This window comes from Solanum verrucosum, unplaced genomic scaffold (genome assembly GCF_900185275.1).
Source record: "Solanum verrucosum unplaced genomic scaffold, falcon-dt-bn FXZP01000020.1, whole genome shotgun sequence".
Taxonomy (NCBI): Eukaryota; Viridiplantae; Streptophyta; class Magnoliopsida; order Solanales; family Solanaceae; genus Solanum; species Solanum verrucosum.
In genome coordinates, this window is record NW_026019903.1 from 733027 (window position 1) to 745874 (window position 12848).

The 12848-nt window shown below is 38.2% G+C and overlaps 3 protein-coding genes across 9 annotated transcripts in view; 2 read left to right on the forward strand and 1 right to left on the reverse strand.

Moving 5' to 3' along the window:
* Positions 1-1248: 1248 nt before the first annotated feature.
* On the forward strand, positions 1249-6840 carry LOC125819724 (RGG repeats nuclear RNA binding protein A-like). The gene is made up of 7 exons (XM_049499194.1): positions 1249-1668; positions 3791-4103; positions 4192-4257; positions 4364-4496; positions 5571-5723; positions 5816-5869; positions 6407-6840. Exons 1-7 carry the CDS (start codon positions 1491-1493, stop codon positions 6587-6589), a joined length of 1080 nt encoding a protein of 359 aa, XP_049355151.1. The 5' UTR covers positions 1249-1490; the 3' UTR covers positions 6590-6840.
* A 483-nt stretch (positions 6841-7323) lies between these two features.
* Positions 7324-8232, forward strand: LOC125819815 (4,5-DOPA dioxygenase extradiol-like). The gene is given in 2 exon segments (XM_049499252.1): positions 7324-7855; positions 7857-8232. Coding segments are annotated over 2 exon segments (825 nt in total). The 5' UTR covers positions 7324-7390; the 3' UTR covers positions 8217-8232.
* A 460-nt stretch (positions 8233-8692) lies between these two features.
* Positions 8693-12848, reverse strand: part of LOC125819982 (ras-related protein RABD2a-like) — a 22975-nt gene continuing 18819 nt past the window's right edge. For 2 of the 7 annotated variants that reach the window (XM_049499411.1, XM_049499448.1), the window contains exons 3-8: positions 10231-10278; positions 10050-10097; positions 9868-9939; positions 9590-9745; positions 9412-9515; positions 8693-8954 (exon numbers count right to left, since the gene is read on the reverse strand). In XM_049499411.1, the coding sequence (XP_049355368.1) occupies positions 8858-8954; positions 9412-9515; positions 9590-9745; positions 9868-9939; positions 10050-10097; positions 10231-10278 (525 nt within the window). In that variant the 3' untranslated portion in view covers positions 8693-8857. The remainder of the gene's footprint in view (positions 8955-9411; positions 9516-9589; positions 9746-9867; positions 9940-10049; positions 10098-10230; positions 10279-12848) is intronic. The other 5 variants (XM_049499418.1, XM_049499454.1, XM_049499440.1 and 2 more) reach the window with 4 other exon arrangements.

Sequence of the window (12848 nt, forward strand, 5' to 3'; positions counted from 1 at the left end):
AAACAGTAATTTTGGCCAACCTAGTATATCTCACGTTGCAACTTAGATTTGAAAAGGAAAACGGTAAAACTGGACTATATAACCTTCATGAAAGATGTAGGTACATCTCTTAAGGTTGCAAATAATCAAGAATCACCGCAAAATATATTTTGTACAAAAGATATAATCAAAACACTAACAGTTTATCATATAAGATTTCTAATTTCGAAATCTGGACAAAACTTGTCCTATGTTGCGTCCCATATTTTGAATCCATAAAAGCTAAATTAGAGTTTTACATAAACATAAGAGTTGTAGATATATGCATTATCTTTTCAAATCATTTTATTCATTGTAAACGAAGTTCTAAAGAACGAGATATGCTTAAAATACTAAACAATACCCAACTCGAAAACAAATTTCATCACTTACCAAAGGGAAGGGTGTGTCTCGAATTCCAGCCAAAAGGACAAAGTTTTTCTCTTGTGATTTTGAATAACAAGTTGTTTAGATAAAGTTCTAAGGTTCTTAGACTTTAGGGAAACAAATTTCACTAGAGGAGGTGTGAAAATAGTCACAAAGGTGATGTTTATCACTTATACAATTGTCCTTCAAATGTGCTTCCCAAATAAAAAGTGTGCTGCCCAAAATGCATACATATATACCTATATGTATATACCTCACCACCCTTTCAAGTTATAGGTAATCCTAATTAGAATATTACGTAAATATCCCAATACAATCCCTTAAATTACGATCACAATTATGTTAATCAAGTTTGTAAATATCACAAAATTTCAAGTTTCCAAAATGAGAATAAAATATTGTAGTAATTAAGCAATGGTGTACATGCGACTCTTGGTTAGTATTTAGGGGTGTTACAATTATCATGTTATGAATAATGATCGTCTTGTTATTTGTAACTAAGAGACGAGTAATCTCATCCAGTACACCATATTATTTGATATTAGTTATATTACACTAAATTATATTAATTCATCAGTGTTATTAAAAATACATATGGAAGTAATCGTCTATTAATAGACCACATCATATCTTAGGGATCACATATGCATCTCTTTTGAAGTTAGAGTACTATACTAGTGCATCACAACATACTTTAGGGCTCATTTTGAATCAACATGTTTTTCAATTACTATAGTACAGTACTGTAGTAATTAAAAAAACTTAAAATTAATAAAGAAATTTATTAAGTAAAAAAAAATAAAAATAATAATAATAAAAAAATCAAAGATACACGAGCTCCATAGAACTTGTAGGATTTTGCAGATTAGGTTCTGACCCATCTCTTTCTCTCTCACACACTCTCCCTCGTGTACTGTCCTCTGCATTGCGGCTAGGGTTTCACCTAAATATCCCTACTTTTTTGTTCCTGTAGACCTGCACTGATTTTACAACTGATTTATGACGATGGATATTCGGATGAACTAGCGGTTGTCGCGGTGTGTTGACACATAAAAAGGTAAAAAGGGTTGTTGTAGCTCTTGAAAATGGCGGATTTGAACCCCTTTGATTTGCTTGGTGATGATGATAACGATGATCCATCAAAGCTGATTGCTATTCACCAGCAAAAAGTTGATCCGGCGAAGAAAGCCTCAGCTCCGGCGGCGGCGGCTAAGAAGCAGCCGGCGAAGCTCCCCACTAAGCCTCCTCCCCCGACTCAAGCTGGTGAGCTTCAGTCAGCTATTTATGTCTTGTTTATGGATACGACTCAATCATATTACTAGGTATCTGTATTTTGGTTGAATATTTGTAAATTTAAGGGAGTGAGGATGAACAGCGAGAAACAGATGGGGACTAAGAAAGGATTTGACCGTTTAGGAATAAGTGTTATATTTGGAGTGCCTCTAGTTTAGTTTTGAAGAACTGTTAATTTGTCTTATAAGAGAGATATTATTTGTTGGAATGAACCCAAATGAAACCGGACTAAAGTAGAAAGAGTACAGCGAATTCATATAGATGATTCCAATATTAGTTGGGTTTTGAAGCATAGCTGTTGTTATCTGTAAAGTGATACCAAGGCAAACCGTCTTTCAATTGCGACGTGTTTGCTAACTATGGAGGACTTGTTATTAGAGGGCAGAGTCAGGATATCAACTTTATGGATTCTGTATTTTAGAATGACAACTTCAACTGTTAATAACTTGGTTCTAAATTTATTATCTATAGACATTTAATGAACTTTTAACACAAATACACTCTTTTGAGTAAAAACTATTTGTGTATTGGCATGTGAGTTTTTATAGATAATTATAAAAAGTTGCAGTTAGTTTTAAAGGGAATTTGGAAACGACCCATCAAACAATAGTGCTAGTTGCTCTGGAGTTGTTTCTACTAATCTTATATGATGAAAAGCTAGGTCGTTTTTGGTGGTAACAAAGATGGAAGTAATGTTGCTTGAGTCATCTATATTACACATTGTCTTATCCTTCTTTCTTTCCTTGGAGGTGAGTGGTGATAATATAAATGATCTATATTGGAATGATGTATGATGCAAATAACATTATACGATAACAATCACATGGATAGTCGCTTGTTAAATTTTAACTATATAAAATTATTTTTCTAAAGTTGTGTGGTGAGAGTCAATGTATGTGCTTCTACCATGGTGATAATATATTTTCTACCTTGGATGATAACACGATCAGTAAGACATTATCATCTCATGTTTTGTTTTTCATTATCTATATCAGCTAAAAGTAGAGATAGGTGTTAATATTTGGATCAATTTAAGTGAGGTAAGCAGATATTCCATATCGTGCAGATAGCTTGCCTGAATTTCTGGATGTTTGACTTCAACACCCAATTAATGTGAGACCAACTTGGTGTACTGTCAATGCTTTGATTTATCAAAAAGAAAGTAATCATGATCTGCGTAGACCTTCAAATGTAACAGTCTATAGGTGGGGCATAATAATCACATGAGGAATTGTCTAGATGAATACATTATCTTATAGTTGATGTGGCTTAGCTAAGGCCTAAGAGTATAACATAATTGTAGTGAAGCACCTGCAGCTTAAAAAAAGAACCTTATGAAAATTGAAGCAAAGTACACATATAGATGATACCAACTATTTAAGATTCATGCTTAGTTGCTGTTATTACACTTACATTAGGTCAGCATAAGGATAAGTATGAACTTCTAGTTCTATAGAATCCCTAATTTGTCTTAAATTGCTTAGCAGTATCAACATGTAATTGAGTTATAGAGTGGAATATATAGAGGACTCGTATAAGCCACTCCAATTAGTTTGGGATTAAAGTATTGACCCAACAAAAAGGAACTAGTTTGAGATTGGAACGAAGTTTATTGATATACAAATGAAACTATAATGACTTAAACGTTTCCAAGTTTAAGAGTGAAGCATTTTTTTTGGATTTGACTATTATTTGTTAAAGGATGAGTTTTTCTTTTATCCCATTTCTCTTCAAAAGAATGGGTAAGAATCCCATTCCTGCTGTTATTGACGCCTTTTGGTTTTGACATTTCACATGTTAATGTATATACTTTTTATATTACATACAAGATGTCTGATTGTAACCAGTTCTCTGTTATTCTATTTTTATTTTCTCATGCTTGTTGCTTGTCGCGTTCAAGAGTGCTAGCAAATTGTCTGGAATTGAGTGGTCCCACTTGAATAATGATCTGGATGGATTAATTTTTGTTTTCTGTTGCTCAATCTGCCTATAGGCTTCTGTTTATAGTCATTGCACTTATGGTTCTTTTCCTCCTTTTCTGTTGCAAGTATTCAAAATTTGCACTTATGGGGTCCCTGTTTCAACTGTGTAGTCAGGGAGGCAAAAACAGAATTTGGACGTGGTGGAGGTAGAGGTGGTGGACGTGGCTATGGTCGTGGTCGTGGTGGAGGTGGGTTCAATAGGGAAGCATCCAACAATGAGAACTTTTCTCGCAACAGAGAATTTTCAGGTGGTATAGCTGCACCTGAATACATGGAAGGAGGAAGACCCTCTGAAAGACGTGGTGGTTATGGTGGACCCCATGCTTTCCGTGGTGGTAGACAAGGTGGTTTTGGTAATGAAGAAATGCCCGAGGGGGACCGGCCTCGTAGGACATTTGAACGCCGTAGTGGTACTGGCCGCGGGTAGATACATCTTTCTTGTCTGTGTTACCTCGCCTTTCTATTACCATATTTGTAAAGCTGTCGTACTTATCTTTCACTGTATGAGCAGAAGTGAGATAAAGCGTGAAGGTGCTGGCCGAGGAAATTGGGGAACTGAAGCAGATGAACTTACTCAGTGAGTTTTACTTTCTTACATGGCCCTAAACCAACTAGTTTGAAAATAAATGGTAAATTCTATCTATTGAATTTGGTGTTGAATTTTATTGTATTGTCTATTACAGGATGACTGGTGAAGTTGCTGATGAAGGTGAGAAAAATCTGAATGTGGAGAAACCCTCCACCGAAGAAGGAGCAGGAGACGACAAGAAGGAAAATCCAGCTGCTGAAGCTGAGGACAAGGAGCCTGAAGATAAGGTGAAGTCTTCTTAATCATACACAACACAGTATTGATTGGACTTGTCGATCCTTGTGTTGCTGCCTTTGTATGGGACATGTCGTGCTCTGCTCTAGAAACAGATGCTCAAGAGAGCCTCGGCAATCATAATTTAACACCTTCCTTTTTGAAGGCCCATGGAAGTAGCAAGTCTATAATTTACTTTTTACTTTTATAACCTGGTAATTGCTCATCAACTGGAAGTAAATATCGGATGCACATTGGAACTTCTGGACATTGTTCTTTGGGTTGCTTGAGAAGGGGCTGGATTTTGGTTCCGTATTTGGTGTTTAGGTTAACAGAAGAATGTTTCATAATTGGAACTTGTTTGCTTAGTACATTTGGTGAGGTCATGTTTAAAGCCATTAAAGGACATGTTTTAAATATTGTGAATAATTTTGTTGAAAGTGCACTTGAGCTATGAAGTTATGACTTAAGTGTGTGACACAGGTAGAGCTTGTTTTTCTTGGCAGCAGCTTCTTTGCAAGCACCAAGTATTCAAGGCATGAGTGTCCGACCATGGGCTCTGTCAAAGAGGCGTGCACTACACAATAAATGTAGCTTGCACAGCAATAGACTAATTAAAGAAACATTATGGATGAATATTGTTGTTAGGAATAGGATAACAATTTACTAAAAAGAAACTTTAACTAATAAATTTGATTAAGACACTGACACAACTGCAGTTAGTTAGAAATGCACTTAGTGCTTAAATCTTTAATAGACTTGAGTGCCTTTTTACGTATTTTACTTTTGACAACACTGGCCATAAAGGTAGTAGCAGAAGTTTATCAGTAGTAGAAACTTTCCAAGTGTAGTGCTGGTTATGGTAGAACTAGTACTTAAGACATGGTGGAGTTGCAGGGTCTCAGACTAGGAAGTGTTAATGTTAAAAAAAAAAGACATGGTGGAGTTGCAGGTGATGGTTAATAGTTTTTTACCAGTTCACTGCAAGAGAGATGGTGCTTCACAGCAGATGATTTATCGTTAGAGAATGCAGGTAAATTTGTACATTGTTTTATGTTTAATGTAATTCATGTTCCTTGAATGAATAGGAGATGACCCTTGAAGAGTATGAGAAGTTGCTAGAAGAAAAACGGAAGGCTTTGCAGGCGCTTAAGTCTGAGGAAAGGAAGGTCGACACCAAAGTATTTGAATCCATGCAACAGATTTCAAAGAAACCCAGTGATGAAATCTTTGTCAAATTGGTGAAATCTTGAGACATTCTGTCCTCTGCTTATGCTTGATGCCAGTTATCTTTAGAACATTTCTTGATATACTTCTATGCCTTAATTTTTAGGGCTCCAAGGATAAGAGAAAAGAGTCTGCTGAGAAGGAAGAGAAGGCAAAGAAGGTAATTCTTCGGTGGCTGCGTCCCTGACGCTCATTTATATAGCACATGCTTTTCTTATGCTGCTCTCAATAGTGCTTTACCAATCCTTGTGGGACTACACTGAGTCTGTTGTTGTTGCTCTCAATAGTGCTTTACCAAATTTTATGTACAATGCATCCATCCTGTTATAATTGTTATGCTTGCTATACACCACAGCAGACACTCTTTTCTGGATGCTGTTGCATGCGTGTCAATGAAAATTGTATCATGTTACAATGTTGTTGCAGAGGGTACATTTATGTTGTATTCTTCTACAGTTGGGCCTTTGTTTCCTCTGTTTCTTTCAGAATTTCTGGTAATCCTTTTGACTTGCCAACATATAGCTGTTGTAGTGCCATGCAACAATTTTTACAAAAAGAAATCCATTACACACTCTTATACATGTGCATGCACAGGCTGAAGTTGATTGAGATGCGGTGTCAATCAATCAACATAAATGAGAGTGGAAATTGTAATCATCTTACACGTAATATCCTCTCTTTTTTTCTCTGGCTTTAGGCGGTCAGCATTAATGAGTTTTTGAAGCCTGCTGAGGGTGAGAGGTATTATGTACCTGGTGGTCGAGGTAGAGGGCGTGGCCGCGGTTCTAGAGGTTACAGTGGAACCAACACAATGAGCAATGTGGAAGCTGCTCCTCCCATTGAAGATCCAGGTCACTTCCCTACATTGGGTGGCAAGTGATGCTTTTGTAGTGCTTTTCTACCACGTCCAAGAGGCAAATCTAACTATAATAATGGAGTGGAAGTTTCATGTAAATTTCTTCCGTTTATGTGATCCTCTCTGTAGCTTTTTTATTTTATTTTATCTGATGTGTTACTCTTCTGATCCTACTGGGTTATATGAAGCACATCAACTTATGCATGATCTTTTCCATCTGCTGTTTTATTCTAGTAATATTTTCTGTGCATCATTAATGATAATTCTCATCTACTCAGATGGCAGGGTGGTCGGTCTTCTGAACTTCTGATTAGGGATAAATATCTTTACTTTTGATACTCTTGCTATTTGTGTTGGGAGGTCTAAAATTTGAATAGCCATGACTATCGAGCAGCTGTTGGCGGACCAAGTTTACCTTCATAAGGTCCGCTGTTCTTATCTTTCAAGGATCTTCTCTGCAAGTCTTTCAGCATTTCTGTATACAATAGCTCAACATCGAATTGAAGACCAAGAGCATGAACGCCAATCTCCCGTCACGCGTAATAAGCAAAATTATCTAATTACAAGTTTACTACTCCCCCACCCCCAACACCCCACTCCCTAGGATAGCACAGGGGTGATAATGGGGAAGCAAAAACTGAAAGTTGACGCAACTACAAGCAGCTCCTATGATTTATCACATGGGTCATGTGGTATCGTTATTTAAGTAGTAATAGAGTTGACTTAGAATGAAAAGAGATAAGAGGGTTAAGGATGGTGGTAGGTGAGAGCAGTGTGAATAAATAGCAGAATCAATCTAGTAAATATATTTGCGTGTGGATCTTGATGGAAATGGGGAGCCAAATTGCTGTCCCTGTGAAAGAAACCTTCTTCATATCACATGGTTCCCCAATGCTTTCAATAGATGACTCCTTACCTGCCAGACATTTCTTGAAATGCTTCAAACAGAAAGTCTTCACCCAGAAACCCAATTCAATTTTGGTGATCTCTGGTCATTGGGAGACTTCAGAGCCTACTGTGAATTGCATCACTGGCCTCAATGACACTATTTACGACTTCTACGGCTTCCCAGAACAGATGTACCAGCTGAAATATCAAGCACCAGGAGCTCCAAAATTAGCCAAAAGGGTGAAGGAACTGCTCAAGTCATCTGGTTTCAATCGAGTGCATGAAGACAATAACCGAGGCCTAGATCATGGTGCATGGGTGCCTCTTATGCTCATGTATCCAGAGGCTGACATCCCAGTCTGCCAGCTTTCCGTCCAGACAAAGAGGGATGGAACTCATCATTTTTAACATTGGGAAAGCATTAGCCCCTCTCAAGGAAGAGGGTGTCCTCATAGTTGGTTCTGGATCTGCAACTCACAACTTGAGGGCTTTGCGCGATACAGCTGGCGTCGCTTCTTGGGCTATGGATTTTGACAATTGGCTTAAGGAATCCCTTGTTAATGGAAGGTATGAAGATGTCAACAACTATATGACAAAAGCACCTTGTGCCAAAATTGCACACCCATGGCCTGACCACCTGTATCCATTACATGTAGCAATGGGTGCTGCAGGTGAAAATGCCAAAGCTGAACTTATTCATCATAGCTGGAGCAACCATGCTCTTTCTTACGCCTCCTACAAGTTTGAGTCACAGCCTAAGTAGCCTTTGCTGACAGAAGAATGTTTACTTTATTTGTCCAAAAGCATTTAATGGCTTCAATGTATATTTCTATTGAGGGTCTTTCGAAAACAGTCTCTTTGCCTTCATGAGATAGTGGTAAGGTCTACGTACACCATACCCTCCTCAGATCCCACTTAATAAAATTTCACTAGATATGTTGTATATTTCTGCGTTATAATTTAGGCAACGTTGAGAAGAGCAAATGTTGCCAAAAAAAATAAGGGACCATGCTCATCAAGCAGACTCAGAGCTTAGCACAATTCTCACAGTGATTGAATGCTGATTGGGGACATCCGATATAACAAAAATAAAAAAAGGATGTTAACGGCAAAGACGTTCATGTTCACCAGTATAGCTTTCAGTTGAACTATGAGAAATTTATTTTTAAAGCAAAAGCAGGCCTAAATGTCAAAGTGCAACAAATAATGCTAAGATCATTACGTTCACAATTGGTCCACTTCAATAAAAAGATATATTTCTTATCAAGAAATAAAAAGATATATCTAGTAGTAAGGATTTTACATGACAAGGCTACAAGGGTAAACATTGTTGTTGATTAGTGAGATTACAGTAGACATGTCATGGATGAGAGGTGAGCCAGCAAGCAAATAGCGGACGTTCTCTCAAGACGAGCAGCAGCCACTATTCTGAGCAACGGGCTGTCCACGAATGTTTACATTTGGAGGCTGAGCAGCATTTGGGGCCGGTTGGTTTGCCATACTGCAATCAGGAAGCCAAAGAGAAGGAAATAATGGGAATTGGAGAGAAACAAATGTAAATGAAAAGATTATTTGGAGAACATTTTATAGCATCAAGTGAAGTTGATTAAACCATGCAATCGTACAAGGGATGGGGCCAAAACCAAACAAGTTGCTACATCTTTCATTTGGACCTTTTGGTTTATGTAAATGCTTATAGTGTTTGCATATCATGTTTAAATCCATTTAAAACGTCAAATAAGATCCTAAATGGGAAGATAACCATATTTACTACCTAAAATATCTCTCAATTTTCAGGACCAAACATAATGTCAGAGAAGGAAGTGATAAAAGTAAAAAAGTAATCGTCTCACAGAAAACAGTAGTAGTTGGATTTTATCAAAGATCACACCACAACTTGGAAAGGCTATAAAAGACACCATTGATTAGCACTATTTAAATACAAGGAATGCATTTACCTTTTCTTGATAGCAGCAGTCATAGCCATGAAAGACTCTTCTACATTACTAGCATCTTTCGCACTGGTCTCCAAGAATGGAATACCAATTTCATCAGCAAAGGCCTAAAAATAAATTAGTATAAGTTTGTTTTCCATTTAAATAAGGATCATTTAATATCTGCAAGAAGATGATTCACCTTAGCCGTTTCATACGACACAACTCTACTAGCAACAAGGTCAGACTTGTTCCCAACAAGAATTTTGTTAACATTTGGGGTAGCATAACGGTCAATTTCACTCAGCCACTGCTTCACATTATTGAAGCTCTCCTGATCCGTCACATCATAAACAACCTACCATAGAGGCCATAAAAAGAATGTAGAATGTAACAGGTAAAGAAAGTGGTTGACATTTAACTCTACAGGCAACTAATTATTATTTATATTGTGTTAAGAAAAGTAAGGTCACTACTCACTATTATGCCATGGGCTCCACGATAGTAGCTGCTAGTGATAGTCCTAAAACGCTCTTGTCCAGCAGTATCCCACTAAACAGAGTCAAAATAGAAAACACCAATTCTTGATTTCATTAAAGGTTCAGCGCAACAAATATCTGTAAAAAGAAAGGCCTGAAGCAGAAGTGCAGGAGAAGTCTTACAATCTGAAGCTTAATGGTCTTTCCATCTTGCTCCACTGTCCTGATTTTCTACACGAAAACATTTGGATATTTGGTAAAATCAGTGATCACATAAAAGTAAAAATGCTCTGGCTGAAAAAGATCACAGAATTCCAACCATATTGTAAAACTGAGTAGCACATAAACAATTAAAGTATCTTACAAAATCAACTCCAATTGTGCTTATGTAGCTCTCCTGATATGTGTCATCCTGATGGAAAAAAAGAGAAAATAAGCAGCCAACAATTACAGAAGAAAAATGTAAACAACATTGAACTATATTCTGATGCAGTTTTCAGCAGGGTAAGAATCTATGAGTTCATCATTAATCAATCAAATGTTTACAGGGTGAACGTGGAACTTCATAGAATGGCTATGCCTCTATAGAAAGGAGGAGCAAATATCATGTGCAAAGTAGTTTTCTACAAGATACTGATAGTTTCAACTTCATTATAAAGCAAGAAAACAACTCCACTAGAGTACTCAAGTAAACTCTAGTATAGTTCGAAAGTTCAGGACTATCCTCAGTCTTCACTTATAACAACAGACTGTGACAAGGAGCTAGCAAATAAGAAACAATGTCCTGACATTACTAGAAGAATGCCCATCTTTCTTTAGTCAACAAGAATCTACATCCACACCAAAAAAGGAAAAAGAAGAAGAAAATTGAACATTTTTTCTAATGACAGCCAGTATAGTGGCTATGCTTCTGAATTATAGGAAGGAGTAGCAAATATCGTGGGCGAAGTTATTTTCTACGAGATAGTGATAGTTCCAACTTCACTATAAAGCAAGAAAACAACTCCACCAGGGTACTCAAGTAGACTCTGGTAGTTGGAAAGTTTAGGACTGTCCTCAGTCTTCACTTGTAACAACAGACCATGACAAGGGGCTAGCAAATAACAAACAATGTCCTGACATTATTAGAAGAATGACCCCTCTTTAGATAACGAGAATCCATATATGCCACACCCCCAAAAAAAAAATAAAAATAGAAGGATATTTCAGAACAATAATTCTAATGACAACCTCATGCCAGGCCATTCCGGAGCCGTTGGCTTGTGAAGCAAAAGAATAAAATGATTTAGACCACCCTCTATCCATGTCAGGGGTGACTGCTGTCCATGCAGTGAACAACATAGTAGATGGACCAATCACAGGAAAAAAACTGGCAGAAAAGATGGTGTCCCAGAAAGGGAACTGTCACGACCCGATTTCTCGAGTCATGACGGCACCTACTATACCCTACTAGTAGGTAAGCCAACCCGCAACCCAAAACATCAAGCAATGAGCGTAAGGGAAGAAACTAGCGAAAACAATAATCTAAACAAGGCGGAAACAAACCAAAATAAAAAGCTCAAAAAAGGGTACAACAGTCAGGTTAATCGCGAAATTACCTCGAACTACGTGCACCCAACAACTTCCAAACACTCTACAGCGAAGCCACCGAAAATACGAAGCTCCCGCACGTCAAATCGCCTAATTCGGTTGAGAGAGATATGAGGATTTTAAGTTTGGAAAAGGGTTGCTGATATTTCTGCATTTTATAGCAGATTCTGCATTAACTTTCCAAAAACTTAAAAGTCCAACGGGGTGCTCCGATCTCGTTCGGAACCCCGTGCACGCAAACGAGATATGCAACCATACCAAATTCAATATTCCGGACTCGATGATGCAGTCAAAATTTCCATACGAGGTCATCTTGACAAAAAATGAGTCCTACACCCAACCGCCATTTTAAGTCAAATACCACAAAAGGGATCAGAAAAAAATCAGAAACCTCGGGACACAAAAGAAGGGTCAATCTAGACCGAACTCGACATTTCGGTGCTAATTGCGCTGACGGAATTCTCATCCGAGTGCGTTTACTCAGAATGTTGACTAAAGTCAAACTTAGGCTTAAACTTAAAGTTAAAACGCCTAATCGCACCGACTCACACTGAAAACCTCGGGAGTCATGCCGACCATGCTACTGGCCTAAAATGACCCTTCCAGAGCTGATGAAATTGTCAGAATTGGATTTCGATGTCATCTTCTTGAACTTTTGATAGAAAATGATCGTTCAAGGTTCATAAGCTCCAAAAACACTAAAACTCGCACAATAACCAAACGAACGACCAAGTGACCGAACTGTCAGTCCCAGCAAGTCATAAATGACTGGGGGTCGCTACAGGAACGCTCTAAACGACACAGAAGGCACACCTTGAAATGTCGAGTTTAGACTGCTGCATATTTTCTTTTAAGTTGATTAAAGTGTGCTTGTTGGTTTTTGCTGCATTTTGAGCCTTGAATTGTGTTCCATTTTGGAACACAAGTTCGGGGTACTGTTTTGGGTCTCTTGACGGAGTCAAATTCGAACAGTTCGGTGCGGGTCTCACGATTCCCGTTTTGACTCCAAAATTGACCCGTCTCCGTTTGTTGTGATTTTGGTGTCTAAACGACCGTACTAACGTTGTATCCAAGGAGGGCATTATGGTAGATCTGACGAAGATTGAGGCTATTCGTGATTGGGCTAGGCCCACCTCAATTACTGAGATTCGGAGCTTCGTCGGACTAGCAGGCTACTACAGACGATTTGTAGAGGAGCCAGTTGTCATTCTAGCCAGAGATGTGAGGAGATTGCGCTCGAGAGCCATTCCTGTTGTTAAGGTCCGTTGGAGGCATCGTCCAGTCGAGGAGGCTACCTGGAGAGACCGAGCAGAGATGCGAGAGCAGTTTCCCGGCTTGTTTGAGCCTTCAGGTACTTCTTGACCCTTACTTTCGCGGACGAAAGTCCTTTTT

What these genes read in the sequence shown, in the direction of transcription:
- LOC125819724 (XM_049499194.1), top strand. Translation starts at nt 1,491, where the DNA reads ATGGCGGATTTGAACCCCTTTGATTTGCTTGGTGATGATGATAACGAT. An exon ending in CGTAGTGGTACTGGCCGCGG is followed by an intron (nt 4,104 to 4,191) that starts GTAGATACATCT and finishes CTGTATGAGCAG; the next exon opens with AAGTGAGATAAAGCGTGAAG. An exon ending in GAAGCAGATGAACTTACTCA is followed by an intron (nt 4,258 to 4,363) that starts GTGAGTTTTACT and finishes TGTCTATTACAG; the next exon opens with GATGACTGGTGAAGTTGCTG.